The 16,586-nt window shown below is 34.7% G+C and overlaps 1 protein-coding gene across 2 annotated transcripts in view; it reads left to right on the forward strand.

Moving 5' to 3' along the window:
• The first annotated feature begins 10,069 nt into the window (after positions 1–10,069).
• The window catches only part of LOC110031188 (peptide chain release factor APG3, chloroplastic), a 75,742-nt gene continuing 69,225 nt past the window's right edge, over positions 10,070–16,586 (forward strand). For both annotated transcript variants that reach the window (XM_020734273.1, XM_020734274.1), the window contains exon 1: positions 10,070–10,298. In XM_020734273.1, coding sequence (XP_020589932.1) covers positions 10,071–10,298 — 228 coding nt within the window. In that variant the 5' untranslated portion in view covers position 10,070. The remainder of the gene's footprint in view (positions 10,299–16,586) is intronic.

The following is a 16,586-nucleotide window of genomic DNA, read 5'->3' on the forward strand; positions in this document are numbered from 1 at the left end:
TTGTGATTAGCTCTGTCTCAGCAAATTTTATATGTATTATGTACAATTTAATGTTTTTAGCCTTATAGTTTTCATATTAGCACCTGCAATATTTCAAAATTTATGTTCAAAAATCAGAATCTCCAACATGTATTATTTTTTTATGTATTTAATGTTTACTTTCACCCTTCATTTTTAAAGTTCTTCATGTAAAAATCTTTTAAAAATTCAAGTTTGGGGGGAGAAGAAATATCATTGTTAGAAAAGAACTTAATTTATTTGTCTTCACTTAATTATATATTCAAAATTTTAAATTTAATATGACCTTTGGTATTAGAGGTTAACTTTGGATAACTATATTTATGTTTCTAAATATATAGCAAATTTAAGTAAAAAATTTCAATATTTGTTAATTGAAGAAATGTAAAAAGTTTTTAACTTTAAGAAGAGGATAGTGAAGTTCAAAATCCTTATAGGCTATCCAGATATAATAATCCTCACATATAGAAAAGAAAATGAAAAGAAAAAAAAAAAGAAAAGAAAAAAAAAAGATGTGGGGAGAAGCTTGAGGAGATGCCTAATTTAAAATTGGCTTCCCTTGAATCAAATTAGGAAAAAGACTTGGACACATTTTTCTAAAATTTTGATTTGAATATTAACTTAATTTTTAATAAAGTTTTATGAAGTTTTTTTTCATATGAATTTCCTAAGCGACTTTAATATAACAAATTGCAATTTTTCTTGAAAAGAATAGAGGATCAGAAAGCTTAGACTTAATTACTGAATACCCTTACACCTTTAGTATTAACTAGAGTTGTTTTGAATTTTTCTTAAGTTAAATTATTATATTTAGAGAACTAAAATATGAAAGTTTAAAAGTTAAATTCTTTACTATAAGTCAAATTTTTATGTAGTAGAGATGTTACTTGAGGACAAGTAACATGTAAGTTTGAGGGATTTTGATACACTGAAAATATATGCATTTTTAGACCCATATTTTATACCTATTTTTGGTGATATTGCACTTTAATGGAAGGTATTTTGATGTTTTCTTGCAGGTTGTTGATTTTAGGGCTTGAAGCAAAAAGGAAGCAAAAACTAAAGCAAAAAAGAAACAAAAAGGAAGAAATTTGGAGTCAAAATGACGTTTTTGAGGAAATACTCAGCGCCGGTAGTGCCAAGGACAACTGATGACTCCGTGCCGACGGCGCCAAAGGCGGTTCAGACCCCGTTTCTAGAAGGTTCGATGTATTTGTATGATTTTTTAAGAGTTTTTGGAAGCACCTCTTGGAGAACCGACCTTGGGCTTTATTTGGGGCCAAATTTCATCAGAAAATGGGCTCCTCTACGTTCATTTTTCACTCTACAACATTCCACCACACTACATTTCCATAATCCATCTTCATTCCATCACATATTGGAGTCAATTAGTAATTTTACTTTCATAATTTAGAGTTTTTGTGGTGAGATTTATTGTGAAACTTTCTGTAAGAGTGTTGGAGAAGGAGAAAAGTGAGAGAGCACTTCTTCCTGCATTTCTAAAGAAATGCTACAAAGGATTTGCTTTGAGAAAGAGTTCCAGATAAGTTTGTTTGAGATAAGTTTGTTTGTTTATTTAGTGTTGTATGAACTTTCTTTTATATATGAAATTTGTGTTTTGTCGTATCTTTCTCATGAAGTCTGAGAAGTTTTCTTTATCTTTCTCATACTCTGAGATCTGGAGAAATGAACAGATAATATGAATGTGTCATAATTAAAATATAAAATAAATTGTGATGATTTTTTAACTCCGAACTTTTTAACTCCGAACTTAATTTACATTGAATTGTTAAAATGTGTTGTGTAACCTATGATCCAGGAAATGGGGAAATGAAGTATGCGTTCTACAACAGAGTGAGGATCACATTTGATTTCATGAAGGAGAAATTTGTTCATGAAATTAAGTGCAAATAAATAGGAAAATATTCTTTATTGGGTGTATAATTGAAGAATCTTTAGGGTGACAGACTAAAATGCCTAAGTTGGTCTTAGTGTTTAAAAACTAAAGCGAGATTTTGCCTTTAGGTGAAGAGAAGTGAGAGTCGGTATCCTCCTAGCCTAGCCACGGATTTAGGGACTAAACCTAAGATTAACCAATGATTTTCTATGCACTATTTCTATGCACTATTTTCTATGCACTATATCAGGGTAGAGAATTAAAATTACTCCTATTTGGCACAATACATATTATAAATATTTATCTCATCTCATTTAACCAGAATTTCATTGCAGTGGAAATGTTGTTTTTTCACATAAGAAATCTTCATTACATAAACATAGTTAGTAGATTAGTAGTTATTATTAAAAATTTGCATTTCAGCTTTACTAATAGTTAAGTAATTTGTTAAGTTACTAATAGTTAAGTAATTTAGTTTGGTTAACATATCAACATTTGAAATTAGTGACAGTGATTTCGTTTGATTTTCTGTAAATTTCCTGGTAAAATTTATCATTGTTAATTACACCTTCCCTGTGGGATCGATATTTGGGGCTTAAATGAAAGGTTCATTATTACTTAATAACGATACGTATACTTGCGTATAGAATCTCATTATTAATTACCTATAATTATACATATTTTACACAACTTACTTTTCATACAAGGATCAAGTTTTTGGCGCTGTAGTGGTGTCAACTTCATAAATCCTTACATATAAAAAATCGGGATCAATTAACATTGGGGAAATTATTTATAAGAGTATTCAGACTATTGTGCAAGGAGAGACTACAAGAGGATTAGGACATCCTGCCCTGATTCACACATTATGTGTACGATCAGGAGTTGAGTTTGATCACAGTGAAGAATGGGTCCATCCTTTGAATCCTATTAGCAAAGCCAACATTAAGACTTATGAAGCTCATGTGGGATGGAGATCAGAGAGTAAGAGTGGTGATGACCCTTCTGCCCCTTCTGCTAGCCATGATATTCCTTCTAATTCCAGAACATATACTCTTTTTGATGTTATGGAATAGTTGATGATTCAATAAGGTGACATTGAGAGGTTACACAATCGGATCACTGGAATAGAAGCAAAGAATGAGGCCAATGATGAGTACACCAGGAGGAGGGTCAAGTACGATATCGCTTTTCATGATGCTCGGGTTAGATTCATGAGAGGAGACTCTAGTGTGATCTTTCCTACTTGTCCCCGTTATACTCTGTACCAGCCAACGGACGACCCAGAGGATGCCAAATGTGATGATGAGTGGTAGCTTGTTATGTTTGTGGTAGTTTGTTGTGATGAGTGGTAGTTTGTTGTGTTTGTAGTTTATGTTGGATCAGTGATCATATGTATTTATATTATGTTTTCTTTTATGGTTACACTATACTTGGTTGTAATTAATGTGTAATTAATGGATGTGTGTTAGTTTGTTTCTTTAGTTTAAATTTGAGTAGTTATATATGTGCAGTAGATGTTTAAAGTTTTTGTTCTAAAATTTTTCTTTACCCTGCAAATCTTTAATATATTATGTGTAGAAAAGCTTCTAACTGTTTCAGGCCTGTTAGTTCAAATTTGTGAAGAATAACTGCACAGCTTCATAATGATCAAAAGCCCACTACAAAAGGTTAGATTTCTTTTGTAATTTTTACCCCTACTATTTTGTATTGAAAAACTTAAGTTTGGAGGAGATAAAAAAATAATAACTTTTAGTTGTCCTCATTAAAAATATTTTTTATTTCAAAATTAATTTTAACATGGTTTATGAGGTTAGGACTTAACTTTAGATAACTAAATTGTTGGCTTTATTTAAATATCTTAGAAGGCTATCTTAAGTGAAAATTTTATAATAATGAAGATTAACTTTATAAGCCAAGATATTTAGTATAAGAGGATTAGACTATAGTTGATTATTTAAAGTAAAGAAAAACTGTATTTTTGAAATATTAAGAGTCCTTGGGGTTTATATGAAGGGATAAGAAGTGAAACTCTATGATGAATCATTTAAAAGCTAATATACATTTATAAAATAAAGGAATGTCACAAGTTCCAACTTTACGGGGAGGAAAGTAAGTTAAAAATTATTAAAGGCTGTCCATATATATTAATCCTCACTTGAAAAGAAAAAGAAGGATTGAAAAACAATACCAAAAGAAAAAAAAAGAGAGAAAAGAAAAAGAAAAGGATTGAAAAACAATCCAAATATAGAAAAGAAAAAGAAAGTATAAGTGAGGAGAAGCATGAGGAGATGTCTAATCAAAAATTGGCTTCACTAGAATTAACTTAAGGGAAAAAAATTAAGTACATTTCTGAACTTATATTTTAAGTATTAGCATCCTTACTAATAAAGTTCTCATGGATTTCTTTTTCATATTATTCTTCCATGTGCACTTATTATGACAAATTATAGTTATTCTTGAAATAAATATGAGACTAGAACTCCTAGACTTGATGACTAGATGATCTTGCACCTATAATTTTAATCTGAATTTTTATTATCCTTTCTGAAAGTCTTGCTAATATATTCATTTAAATCTATTCATTTAAATCAAAAATTCTGATATCTTTAAAGTGAAGTTCTCTATCATGAATCATAATTTTATGTAATAGAAGAATTACTTGAGGACAAGTAATAGTTAAGTTTGGGGGCTTTTGACACACCAAAAATTTGTTGGATTTTTATATGTATTTTTACTCATTTTTGTTGATATTGCACTTTAAAGAAATGTATTTTTCATGTTTTGCTGCAGGTATGATAATTTTAGGTGTTTGGAGCTGAAGGAAGCAAAAAAGGAACAAATTTAGAGAAAAAAGAGACAAAGTGGCCAAAACAGCCTACTGGCGCCGGCGGCGCCCATTTCCAGAGAGTATGGGATGATTTGAATAATTGAGAGTCGACGGCGCTTGAAGCGGACTTATACCCAAATTCAATGTATTTGAACAGATTTTGAAGGGGTGCTTGGGAAATCTCTTGGGAAATTTGTTCTAAATGAATATAAACTTCTTTTGGTGCCCGAATTCAGTGGTGTGAATGTAGGGGAGAGTGTTTCATCTTGTTTAGAGAGAGTTAGGGTTTGTGTTGGATTCCTCTCTAAAGAGTGGAGGAGAAAGAAAGTGAGAGATTTCTTCTCCCTTATTCATCTAAAGAAGGAATTGTGTGGAGTTGTGTGGAGTAATTGTGTGGAGTTGTAAAGAGAGAAGATAATTCAAAGGAACTTCAAGGGATTTTCTTAGGGAAGAACTTGAGACAAGTTGTATTTACTTCTTATGGTTGTATGACATTGCTTTTAAATATAAAATCCTTATTTTGTTGTATCGTCCTCATGAGTTTTGAGTAAATTTCTTTGTCTTTCTCCTTGCAATGAGATATGGTGATGTGATGATTTAGATTGATTGTGCCGTTTAGACAACTTTAAATGTCAAAAATTTGGATGATTTTACACTTAGTGTTTCATTTACTTTTCAGTATGACCAATTGAATTGTTAAGATTTGTTGTGAATCATATGATCCGGAAGGGCTATGTATTCCACAACAATAGTGATGATCGCATTCAAATCTCATAGATTGTAAAGTTCATGGGTGTTGAATGCAAATAAATAGGGAAATATATTTTATTGGGCGAAATATAGGAAATATATTTTATTGGGCGTAGAATTGAAGATTTTAGAGTGACAGACTAAAATCCCCAATTTGGTTCTAGTGTTTGTAAACTAAAGCAATAGCTAGCCTTCATAGGAAGGAAAGTGGGAGCTCTGGAGTGACAGCCAGTATCCTCGTAGCTGAGCTATTGATTTAGGAGATAAACTTAGGATTAGACAATGTTCTTTATAGCACTTGAAAGAGGGTAAAGAACATGAATGCTCTTATTTGACACAACACAATATCCTACTAATCTTTATCTTTCACTCACCACAACATCATTGTAAGGGGTAGGACATCTTCTCCATATTTGAAACTTGCAACACAAAAACTTAGTTTGGGGTTAGATAACTTGCTTAGAAGCTCTTTTTATCATTTTCATCATTATTAAAATTATTAAATTTAATCATCTTTATACTATTAGTAACTTTAATATTTTTTTTATGTGCATTATGAATTGGATATTGGCTTTCTTATTGGCTTTCTGCACTTCGTTTTGCATTTTAAAGTTTCGTTGTATTCCCTGTGGGATCGATAATAAGAACTCCACTAGAGCCTTGTATTAATTGAGCGATACATATACCATATACTTGCAGATACATATACTTGCATTCATAACTACGACAAAAGAGAAGATATAAAAATTAAATTAGAAACCGAGCATTTAGAAAGTTGCGGCCAACAACTAAGCCATTATTGAATTGATTAACGACCCTCTAATCCCAGTGAGAGGCCCAAAAGTTGATGGTTGTGTCAAAAATGAAAGCTTCCTCCACAAAGGACACCTCCAAAAGAGACAAAATCTCAATTGCCACCACCAATCCAAAGGTTTACGGAGTATGTTTTAGAGTCATCAGAAAATGAGAGGAAAACCCTAGCAAATAAATGAGCAACTGAATGAAAAGAAGGTAGAGGAAAACATAATGCAAGTGAAATAGAAGCACATTCAGTCCCAAATTATAGGGATACGACGAAAGATGAACCATCACACAGAACATGTTGAGACAAAAACATCATGTTAACATAAAGTTAAAAAAAATAAAATAAAATTTATTTTGAAAATATTAAAAGATTTCACTCGAAATTTAGTCTAATAGAAGGTAGTTTACAAAATGAACTTTTGGTCGCCTCAGCTAAGACAAGGCCCTTCCTAACCAACTTTCAGTGCAATATCCATCCACTGAGCATGAATGGATTCACTCGGTCGGTCTCATATTGGGATCTCTACTCATAAGCATCCTCCCAGATTTTAGACACTTTTTAGTGAAGAGCGAAGGTCTCCCTTCAAACTTCCTCAAATGGGACCAGCACATCATGGAGATCCTACTCTCGTTGAGCCACAACCATCTGAGCCAGAGTAGCCTCCACTTCATCCAGGCGATGAGTCAACATCCTTGGGGACATCCTACGTCCCTCAGCCACTTCTTCATGGGCTTTGACGGGGTCAGCCAAGCAATTGATCACGTTTCCCTTGCTAGCAACGGGAAAACTAATGTGCATGAGCCGACGCCACAGGATCAAGGCCAACTCCAGTAAGAGGTAAGCCCTCAACATGGACGTCCTCATTTGTTTGAACATACAATTGATAAAAAGAGAAAAGAATTCTAAAAAAAGCATAAGGCAAGGAAAACACTCATACTCAGAATCCTCCCCATCTCAGACCAAGAAGTTGAGAGTCCGCCCCATTCAGTATTGGGAGATTACATGCCATTACTTTCATCCTAACCAACCGCTGACCACTGTTGGTTCCTTGTTCGCAAACTGGTTGAGAGGCACTGATAGTTTCAGGCCAACTCGACAACACAACAAGAGGTTGCAAGCCTGAGTCAACAGACCAAACCCCAAACCGACAAGTTCCTTCCAAACACTGGGTCAACTCTTCTTTGGAACCTATTGGATCAAATTCGACGATTCCTCCTACTCAACCCTCTTGGACATCTTCAACTTCTTGGTGAGTTTCTTCTCCCACTTCTTCCTCGGCTCACCTTCTAGGTGACAATATTTCTTCACCTTGAGTGTACCCCACATCTTCTCTCAGTCCATGGGTTTGTGCGAAAATCCAATTTCTTCTCCATAAGGATGTCTTCGGAAGCTAAGCAAATGTAAGAAGAGACAAACACAGGATGTTGAGAATAATCCACTACGCCCTATTTGTAAGGGTAATGGGCACGAAAACCCTGAGAGTTTGATCATTTCATTAATTTATGATCGTTAAGAGTCCTTTTTGCATTAAAAATTTTCTTGTCCTCATTGTAGCTTTCACCATAAAAAGTAAGAAAATCATGAAACTAATGTGTATGCTAAAAATATGCTAGCACAAATCTCGAGATATTTTGAATAGTTCAAGAGAAAAGAAGATATGATAAGGATCCCTTTGACGAAAAACCACAAGTCCTCATGAATTTGATCGATTGATGGCCAACCCTTTTGATGAAAGGTTGGGTTTGGTGCCTTGGATAGGGCTGAGGTGGACGAGTCTCCATCATTCGGGATTTGGACGGCAGTCTTAGCCGACTGATTGGCCACTCAAGCCAATAAGATAGAAGCATCCATTTTGATCACCATGAAGGAAACGACGAACAATGGACTAATACCTCAACAATCTAACAAGTATCAACCCAAAGGTCTCTCAATAGCCCCTCCACCCCCCCCCCCCCCCCTCACACACACACACACACACACACACACAAGATCACCAAAGATCACCAATGAAAAATAATCCGGAAAGTCAATCGACCTCTCGGTAGTTGATTGGCTATCTTACTGAATAACTGACCAATTTCTCATTCAAAAGCCGACCGGTACTCAAACAAATGCTAACCGAAATTATCTTAGTTAGACGACCCAAGACTTGTCGAGCAAAAGTTCCATGCATGCAAAAAGTCCAAAATACCTTGTACAACGACTCTAAAGCAGGGGTAAAATATGTAATTTCATATTTTGTTCCTCTACCTCCCATAAATAGCGGGACAAAATCATGTATTAGAAACTTTTGGCTCTTCTTTTTAGACCCTTATTTTGTAGGGAGTATATATCTCATTCTTCTTGTAACCTCTATATTCGATATATAAAAAGAGTCACGTGATTATCCCATTTGCTCTAGAGGTTAAGCTGTTGTGCATTCCTCATCTCTCTCTCTCCCTCTCTTTATCTCTTCCTGGTTTTTAGTGCTCTATTTCTTGGCAACATCTCACATGAAAAACCTTGATACAACAAAAACAAATATCAATATGTAAAGCAAAATAACTCAAACGTATCAAATAGTCAACTGTAAAAGAATACATGTAGGCAAACTAATACAATTTATCATGTTCAAATAATGATCAAATATTGTTCCAACTTTGTTTGTTGTTTGTATGAACATATACAAACCTTATTCTTCCCATGACTAAGGGTCTGTTTGGGACAGCTTAAGATGTAGAGACAGTTTGGGACAATAAGCTGATTAAAAATAATCTGCTGATAAGCTCGGTGCGGTAGCTATTACAAATTTTTATTTTTTTGGAAAAACCAAACCGCAGACAGAAAGCTGCCACCGCACCTAGACAGGTGCGATGCAAAAATGCTGCTTTCAGCGTTTTGAAAATGCATAAGCTGCCAAAACACAGTTTACCCAAACAAGCCAGGTGCGTTTTCAAAACGCCACCGCACCAAATAAGCTGCCACAAACGAACCCTAAAACTTATTAAAATTTATTTGAATGTTATTCAAATCTTGATCAAACCTTTTTTGAACCTATTTCAATCATACTAAAATCATATTTCAACAATGCTCGGACCACAATTATACCTTATTTAACCACATTCTAGTCTTATTCAAATCACACTAAAACATATTCAAACCTTACTAAATCTTATTTCAACCATATTAAAATAATTTTTGAACTTTGTTAGGATGCTATTCCAATCATGCTGGCCTTAGTAAATATTTCTTAAATGTTTGAAACTTATTTAAATCTTGTACAAATTATATTTGAGTATTGTTTGAATATTCTTTAAACATTATTCAAATATTTATTGTAATTACAAACAAAATTTAATTTCATGCAAACAAAATAAATTATAAATAGTTTATATATTTTTATAATTATGGCTATTAAAATGCATATAGAATAGATTCTCTTAAATTTATTAGACCCTAATATATTTTTTCTTATGAGGTGGAGTGACCAACTAAACTAAAATAACAATAAAAATCTTATTAAATCATATGGAAGTTGTTGGGTAGGCCCAAATGGGATACATAAAAAAAAAATGTAAAATGATATCAAAATATATTGGAAATTTTATGTTAGCCAGAATGAAATTAGTTTGTTCATACATGTAAATAAAATTTCATATTTTAAGTCAGTTAAGTTTTTTAAATATACAAATTTATATTTTATTAAATTCATATGTTAAATTGTAGCCAATTATCCTTATAGGCTATAAAGATGTAATCTTTTCAGCCTATCTAGAAATATGTAGGTTATTATGCTATTATCTTCTCAGCTGTCTCCCGCGCGACTTCCACGCATCGAAGCTGAGAAAATGAACAGCTTTTCTTCAAGCTTGGGAGCGCGATTCCCTGCGGCATCAGGGAGGGCAACTTCTTCCCCATTGAAGAATCTCTGTGGCGGAATGGCGAGGCGGGCAAGGAGAGGCGCGCCGGTTTCTTTGCCTCCTTTTAGAGCCAAACCCTCCAGGATTGTTTGCATGGCGGTAGGTTTCTCCCTCTTGAAATCAAATCTCCTTCCGCATGTCTCATATTTTACTGATAAATTTTCAGAATTTTGCAGCTAGAATTTTCTTTAGTAGTTTGCATACTCGCTACTGATTTTGGGGATCCTTCTATGTTATGATATTTGAGTTCTATATTGAATGTTTGTGTTATTGAGTTTAATGAAGGTATTAAATAATCTGATGGATGGTAAAAGTTGCTTCGCTGTTTTGAGGGAAAGTAAAATCTCTCCATGTTTCTGTTGATGATACTGGAACTACTTTCAGATTGAAATCGAATAATGTTGTTCAGCGTGGCTAGGTTATTCATGATTTAGTTAGTTTTGTGAACTAGATTTGTTTCATCGAAACTAGCCGACCCGTCGTCGGGCCTATTGTGATCGCAATGCTTAGAAAGAGAGAGATTGCGTTATAGAACCCTATAATGAGCGAGGGAACTTGAATCTCTATTGATCTTTTAGTAAATTGAGCGCAAGGCATGAGCGACTCCTTCCTTGGAAGATATGTACTGCGAGACTAAATGGGAATCTCTACAGTCCCAAGTAACCTTATGTCCATATGGACTACCTACCTGAATAATAATAATAATAATAATAATAATAATAATAATAATAATAATAAAGGCTAGTTCTATTACGGGGGCTTATATTCTTGATAAATATGCTTTTATTGGGACACTATTGCTTGGCATGATCATTGAGTACTTGCAAACAGTTTCCTTTTGCTAGATTCTTGGCTATTACCTGGTCAACTCATAGTTGATACTCTTCTTTGGTGGCTATATATGAATGAATTAATATAGTTGAATATAAAATTATAGCCCTCAAGATTATTATTGATACTAAGATTTTTAATTTTATAAGTGCTTATGCTCCTTAAGTAGGTTTATATATAGGTTCTAAAGATAAATTCTGGAATGACTTAGAAGACTTGATGCAAATAATACCCATTGAAGAAAGATTTTTCATTGGAGGAGATTTAAATGGATATGCCATTAGAGTGGTAGAAGATTTCAGAAATATTCATGGTGGCTACAGTTTTGAAGTGATTAATGAAGAAGGTAGAGCCATATTAGTTTTTGTTTTAGCATATGATTTTATTTTTACTAATACTTTATTCAAGAAAAGAGATGACAAGAAAAGAGATGAAGAGATGAACATCTTATCACTTATAAGAATGGATCTAATAAAACACAAATTGATTACTTTCTTATAAGAAGAAGAGATCGTCGAGCTTCTAAGTATTGTAAGGTCATTCTAAATGAGGATTTAAGTATCCAATGTCGATTATTTGTTCTTGATTTTAAGATGAAGAGTTGTAAAATAATGAATACTAGGATTCATCATTATAAAATTAGATTGGTACCTAAAAAACACAAATAAAATTATTTTTATGAGTAAAATTCAAGATCTCAAAATTTCAGATATTCATGAAAAAACAAATGCTATGTGGGATAAAGTAACCAACAATATTAAACAAGCGGCAAAGATGTATTTGAAGAATCAAAAGAAAAATTTTCTATAAATAAAAATAGTTGTTGGTAGAATAATAATGTGCAAGAAAAGATTAAATATAAGAAGCTTGTTATAAAAATTAGTTTGAATGTAAAAATTTAGAGAATTGGGAAAAATATCAAACGCCCGCAGGGAGTCTAAAAGAATAATCTGTAATGCTAAAAATTTTGCTTTTAATGATCTTTTAATGATCTTTATGTAATGCTAAAAATTTTGCTTTTAATGATCTTTATAATATATTAGATACTAAGGATGATGAAAAATATATGTATAAACTAGTCAAACAAAGAGAAAAGAAAAAGTGTATTATAACTCAAATAAAGTGTATTAGAGATGAAAATCAAAAAGTACTTTTCTTAGAAAAATATATTCGAAAAAGACATTCAACATAGGTAGATGAGTTATTTTGATAAACGTTTTAATAAAGTTTCCGAAAATACGATCGAACTTAGTGATCTTAATATCGTTAATAATAATAAAACGTTTCATATTTACCATCGCATTAGTAAAGAAGAAGTTGAGGAGGCTTTAAAAAAAATCAAGGGTGGAAAGTTTGTAGGATATGATATCCCAATTGAATTATGGAAATATTTAGGAGATTTGGGACGTTCTTGGCTTACTAAACTCTTTATTATTATTTTACAAATTATCATGATGCCTAAGGAGTGGAGGAAGAGTATTTCGGTCCCCATTTTTAAGAATAAAGGGGATGCACAAGAGTGTGCAAATTATAGAGGAATTAAGTTGATGTGTCATACTTTAAAATTATGGGAGGGAAATTGAACATAGGTTAAGACGTATTACAAAGATTTCTCATAATCAATTTGGATTTATGCCGAGCAAATCTACTATGGAAGCTATACATTTATTCAGAGGGTTGATGGAGAAATTAAGAGATAATTAGGAGAATCTACATTTTTTTAATTGATTTAGAAAAAAACTTACGTTAAGATTCCAAGGATATCCTTTAGAGAGTTTTTGAGAAAAAAGACATTGATATGACTTATATTAAAGTCATTAAAGTTATGTATACTAGAGTTGTTACTTGTTTTTAGTTGTTACTTGTTTTTGTTGTTACTTGTTTTTGAACTGAAGGAGGATTGATCAAATATTTTCCTATTTTTGTTGGATTATATCAGGGATCAGCTTTAAGCCCATATATTTTTTGCTTTAGTGATGGATGGTCTTATTGGACATTTACAGGAGGATGTATATTGATGTATGCTTTTTGCTGATGATATCCTTCTCGTGGACAAGACGAGAGAAAAAAACCCAGAAAAAACTTGAATTATGGAGGTCTACATTGGAGTCTAAAGGCCTTCATTTGAGCAGAACCAAAACTGAATACTTGGAATGTAATTTTAGTAGTAGCTCTAGTGACAGAAGTGTAAATTTGGGTGATCGAATTATTAAAAGGTATGGTCGATTTAAATTTCTCGAGTCTATTGTTCAAAGCGATGGTGATATAGATGGGGATGTTAATCGTAGAACTCAAGTTGGTTGGTTGAAGTGGAGGAATGCTTCGAGCTTATTGTGTGATAGAAAAGAACCGCTTAGACTGAAAGGAAAATTATGTAAGATGGTGGTGAGACATGCAATGTTTTATGACTCTGAATGTTGACCTTTAAAAGAGAAGCATAATACTAAGTTAAGTGTTTGCCGAGATGAGAATGATTAGGTCGATGAGTGGCTTTACACTTCAAGACAAAATGCGAAATGAATATATCCGTGATAGGGTTAGTGTAGTTCCAGTGGCGGACAAAATTAGAGAGAGTCATCTTAGATGGTTTGGTCACATTAAACGTCAACCACTGATGATCCGATTAGGAGAGTAGATGTTTTATAGTCAAATTATGTTAAGAAAGGCAGAGATAGACCTAGGAAGACTTGGGCATACTGTATAAAAAATGATCTTAACTTATTAGAATTAAATGAAAATATGACACTAAATAGGATGCAATGAGAAAAATGATTCATGTAGTCGACCCCACTTAGTGGGATTAAGGCTTTGTTGTTGTTGTATTATGGTTGAACCTCTATTTAATATTGGTTGAACTTTCAAATCCTAAGCCTTTCCTTTCTCCAATTGATGGTATGGCATATTCTACAATTCACCTTGCGTGGGTACCTAGACAAGCACTCAACTCACTCATGATAACACTGAATCAAGTAAGCACTGGACGTTATGGATATACATTAATTTTCCAATTCACTTTTTTAAAAGTTCCAACAAAGTCAAAAGAATGTTATCAAGTTTCAGGCAAATCTTCTCGAAGCAAATGCTATTATGGTTAATCCATTCACATCGTGAATTTGGAGTGCGCGTGTATTAGGAAGTGATTTGCGCAACAACTTTCATTATGAAAGGTTTAAATTTTCATATTTTAAATTAGTAAGACTTTTTCTTACATTGACTTGAGCTTCACCCTAGCTGTGAGCACCTGGCTGAAGTAGGCAATCGACTGCTGGTCTTGCATGAGTACTGTTTCCAATCCGTACCCCCTTCTATCTCTACCACAAATGATCTGCTGAAATCTGGAAGTGCTAATACTGGTACACTATTCTTGGCTCTCTTCAGATGTTCAAAGTTCTATGTTGCAGCTTTCCCCCACTTGAAATTGTTTTTCTTCAACTGCTCTGCCTTTGGCCATGCTATCATTCGTACCTCTTCACAAACTTTCGGTAGTATCCGGTGAGACCTAGGAATCCCCTCAAATCCTTCAAGCTACTGGGTAAAGACCAGTCCATCATGGCCTCAATCTTGGACGGGTCTGCTGCTACTCTTGCCCTGGGCACCACGTGCCCTAGATAATTCATCTATAGCTGTGCAAATGAACATTTCTTCAAATTAGCGTACAACTGGTGCTTTCTCAATTTCTTTAGGACTGCCCTAGGTGCTCTGCATGTTCTGTCTCTGTATGACTATAGATCAAAATGTCATTGAAGAAGACCGCGATGAATTTCATGAGGTAAGGCTGTAAAGCCCTATTCATGAGGGACTAAAATGCGGCTGGGGCATTGGTGAGGCCAAATGACATCACCAATAACTCGTAATATCCTTCATGTGTCCTGAACTCTGTCTTATTCACATTCGTTGGATTCACCCCGAAGTTGATTGCCCCATAAAGCTCATATAGTAGCTCATCAATCATAAGGATAAGAAACTTATCCTATGCATTGTCATTGTTCAATGCCCGGTAATCCACGCAAGACCTCCAACTATTATCTTTTTTCTTCACCAATAGGATTGGACTGGAGAAGGGGCTCACCCTGGGTCTGATAATCCCAACCTCGACCATCTCTCAGATCAATTTCTTTATCTCATAATTCTGAATCTGAGGATATCAGTATGGTCTGAAACTGATAGGGCGATATCCTCCTTTAGTATAATGGCGTGCTTGTGTTCCCTCAAAGGTGGTAACCCTCTCGGCTGCTGAAAGATCTCAGTAAATTGTTTTAGGAGCTTCTGGAACCTACAAGGAAACTCTGCCGACTCGGGATCCCAGACCTCCTCAATGCTCTGCAACTCCACCAAATAGCCTATCTCTGCTCCCCTTATCGACTTGACCATGGTTTTGCATAAGCTACTATCTCCTCTCAGTATCACCTAGAACTCCATCGTTAGTGATTTCCAATCCACCTTAACTCAAGTTCAAGGGAAGGAAGTCCTCCACCACCTGTAGGTCATGTAGTGTCAGAACCAATCTTTTGTAAATCCCCCGACTTTTCTCCACCTTCCTTGTACCCATCATTACACCAAAGCTTCATGCAACCACCAACTTCAACCCTAACCGATCCATGGCCTAATTTGAGATGGAAGTTATGTGCGGCCTCACTATCCATTGACACCACAATCGGCTGTTCCCCGATTCTTCCCAACTTTCATAGTGTGGTTCGGAGTAAATGCCAACACTGAATTGAGGGACACCTCCACTACATCCAAGTGCTAATGGTCCTCCTCCATCGCGTCTTCCTCTGATTCCTCCACATCTGTGTCCTCCTTCTGAACTATAAAAGGATCTGAAGGGCAATCTCCTTGCAACAGTGGCCGCCTTGGGCATACTTTTTTGTCACATAGGTAAGATAATCCTTTTGTTTTTTTATCTTGTACTTCTCCATCGGTGAGACGCTTGAAATTGCCCCTAGAGCTGGTCCTGTATTATTCTTCTTTGGGGTTTCTTTCTGAAACGATACCGTCTAGGTCATCGGTGACGGTGTTGTGGCCTTCGAGGCCACTTTTTAGAATCCTCCAGTGTTACCGCCTTTGCTTGTCTTCTTGACTTTTTTCTCATCTTCAAGCATCTAGGTGAGCTCCATTATCTCCCTCAATCCACGCGGTCTCAATGGTCGGATGACGGCTCAAATGTTAGGCTTTAGGTCTTCAAAAAGTTTCCCTTCAATCCTGCCGCCGAAATATCCCTCAGCCGCCCCGACAAGAGCTCTAACCTCTCCCTGTATTCTGTGATCATCTCCTTCTGAGTCAGAGCATAGGATTGCTCCCGTAAGTTTTTTTCTCAGATGGCTTAGAAACGTTCTAACAAGCAATCTTTAAACTCTTCCCACAAATATATAGAATACCTGGCCTCCATCCGCTTGAACCATGCTTGAGTCTTTCCCTCCAAATATAATCTTGCCCCCATGAGCTTCTCTTGTTTAGTTAACCTATTTACTGTAAAGTATCGCTCCACCCGATACACCCATCCACTTATATCTTCTTCTTCGAGGATCGACATCTTAAGTTTTTTGAAGTTTGCAT

This window comes from Phalaenopsis equestris, unplaced genomic scaffold, assembly GCF_001263595.1.
Source record: "Phalaenopsis equestris unplaced genomic scaffold, ASM126359v1 Scaffold000787, whole genome shotgun sequence".
NCBI classification, from domain to species: Eukaryota; Viridiplantae; Streptophyta; class Magnoliopsida; order Asparagales; family Orchidaceae; genus Phalaenopsis; species Phalaenopsis equestris.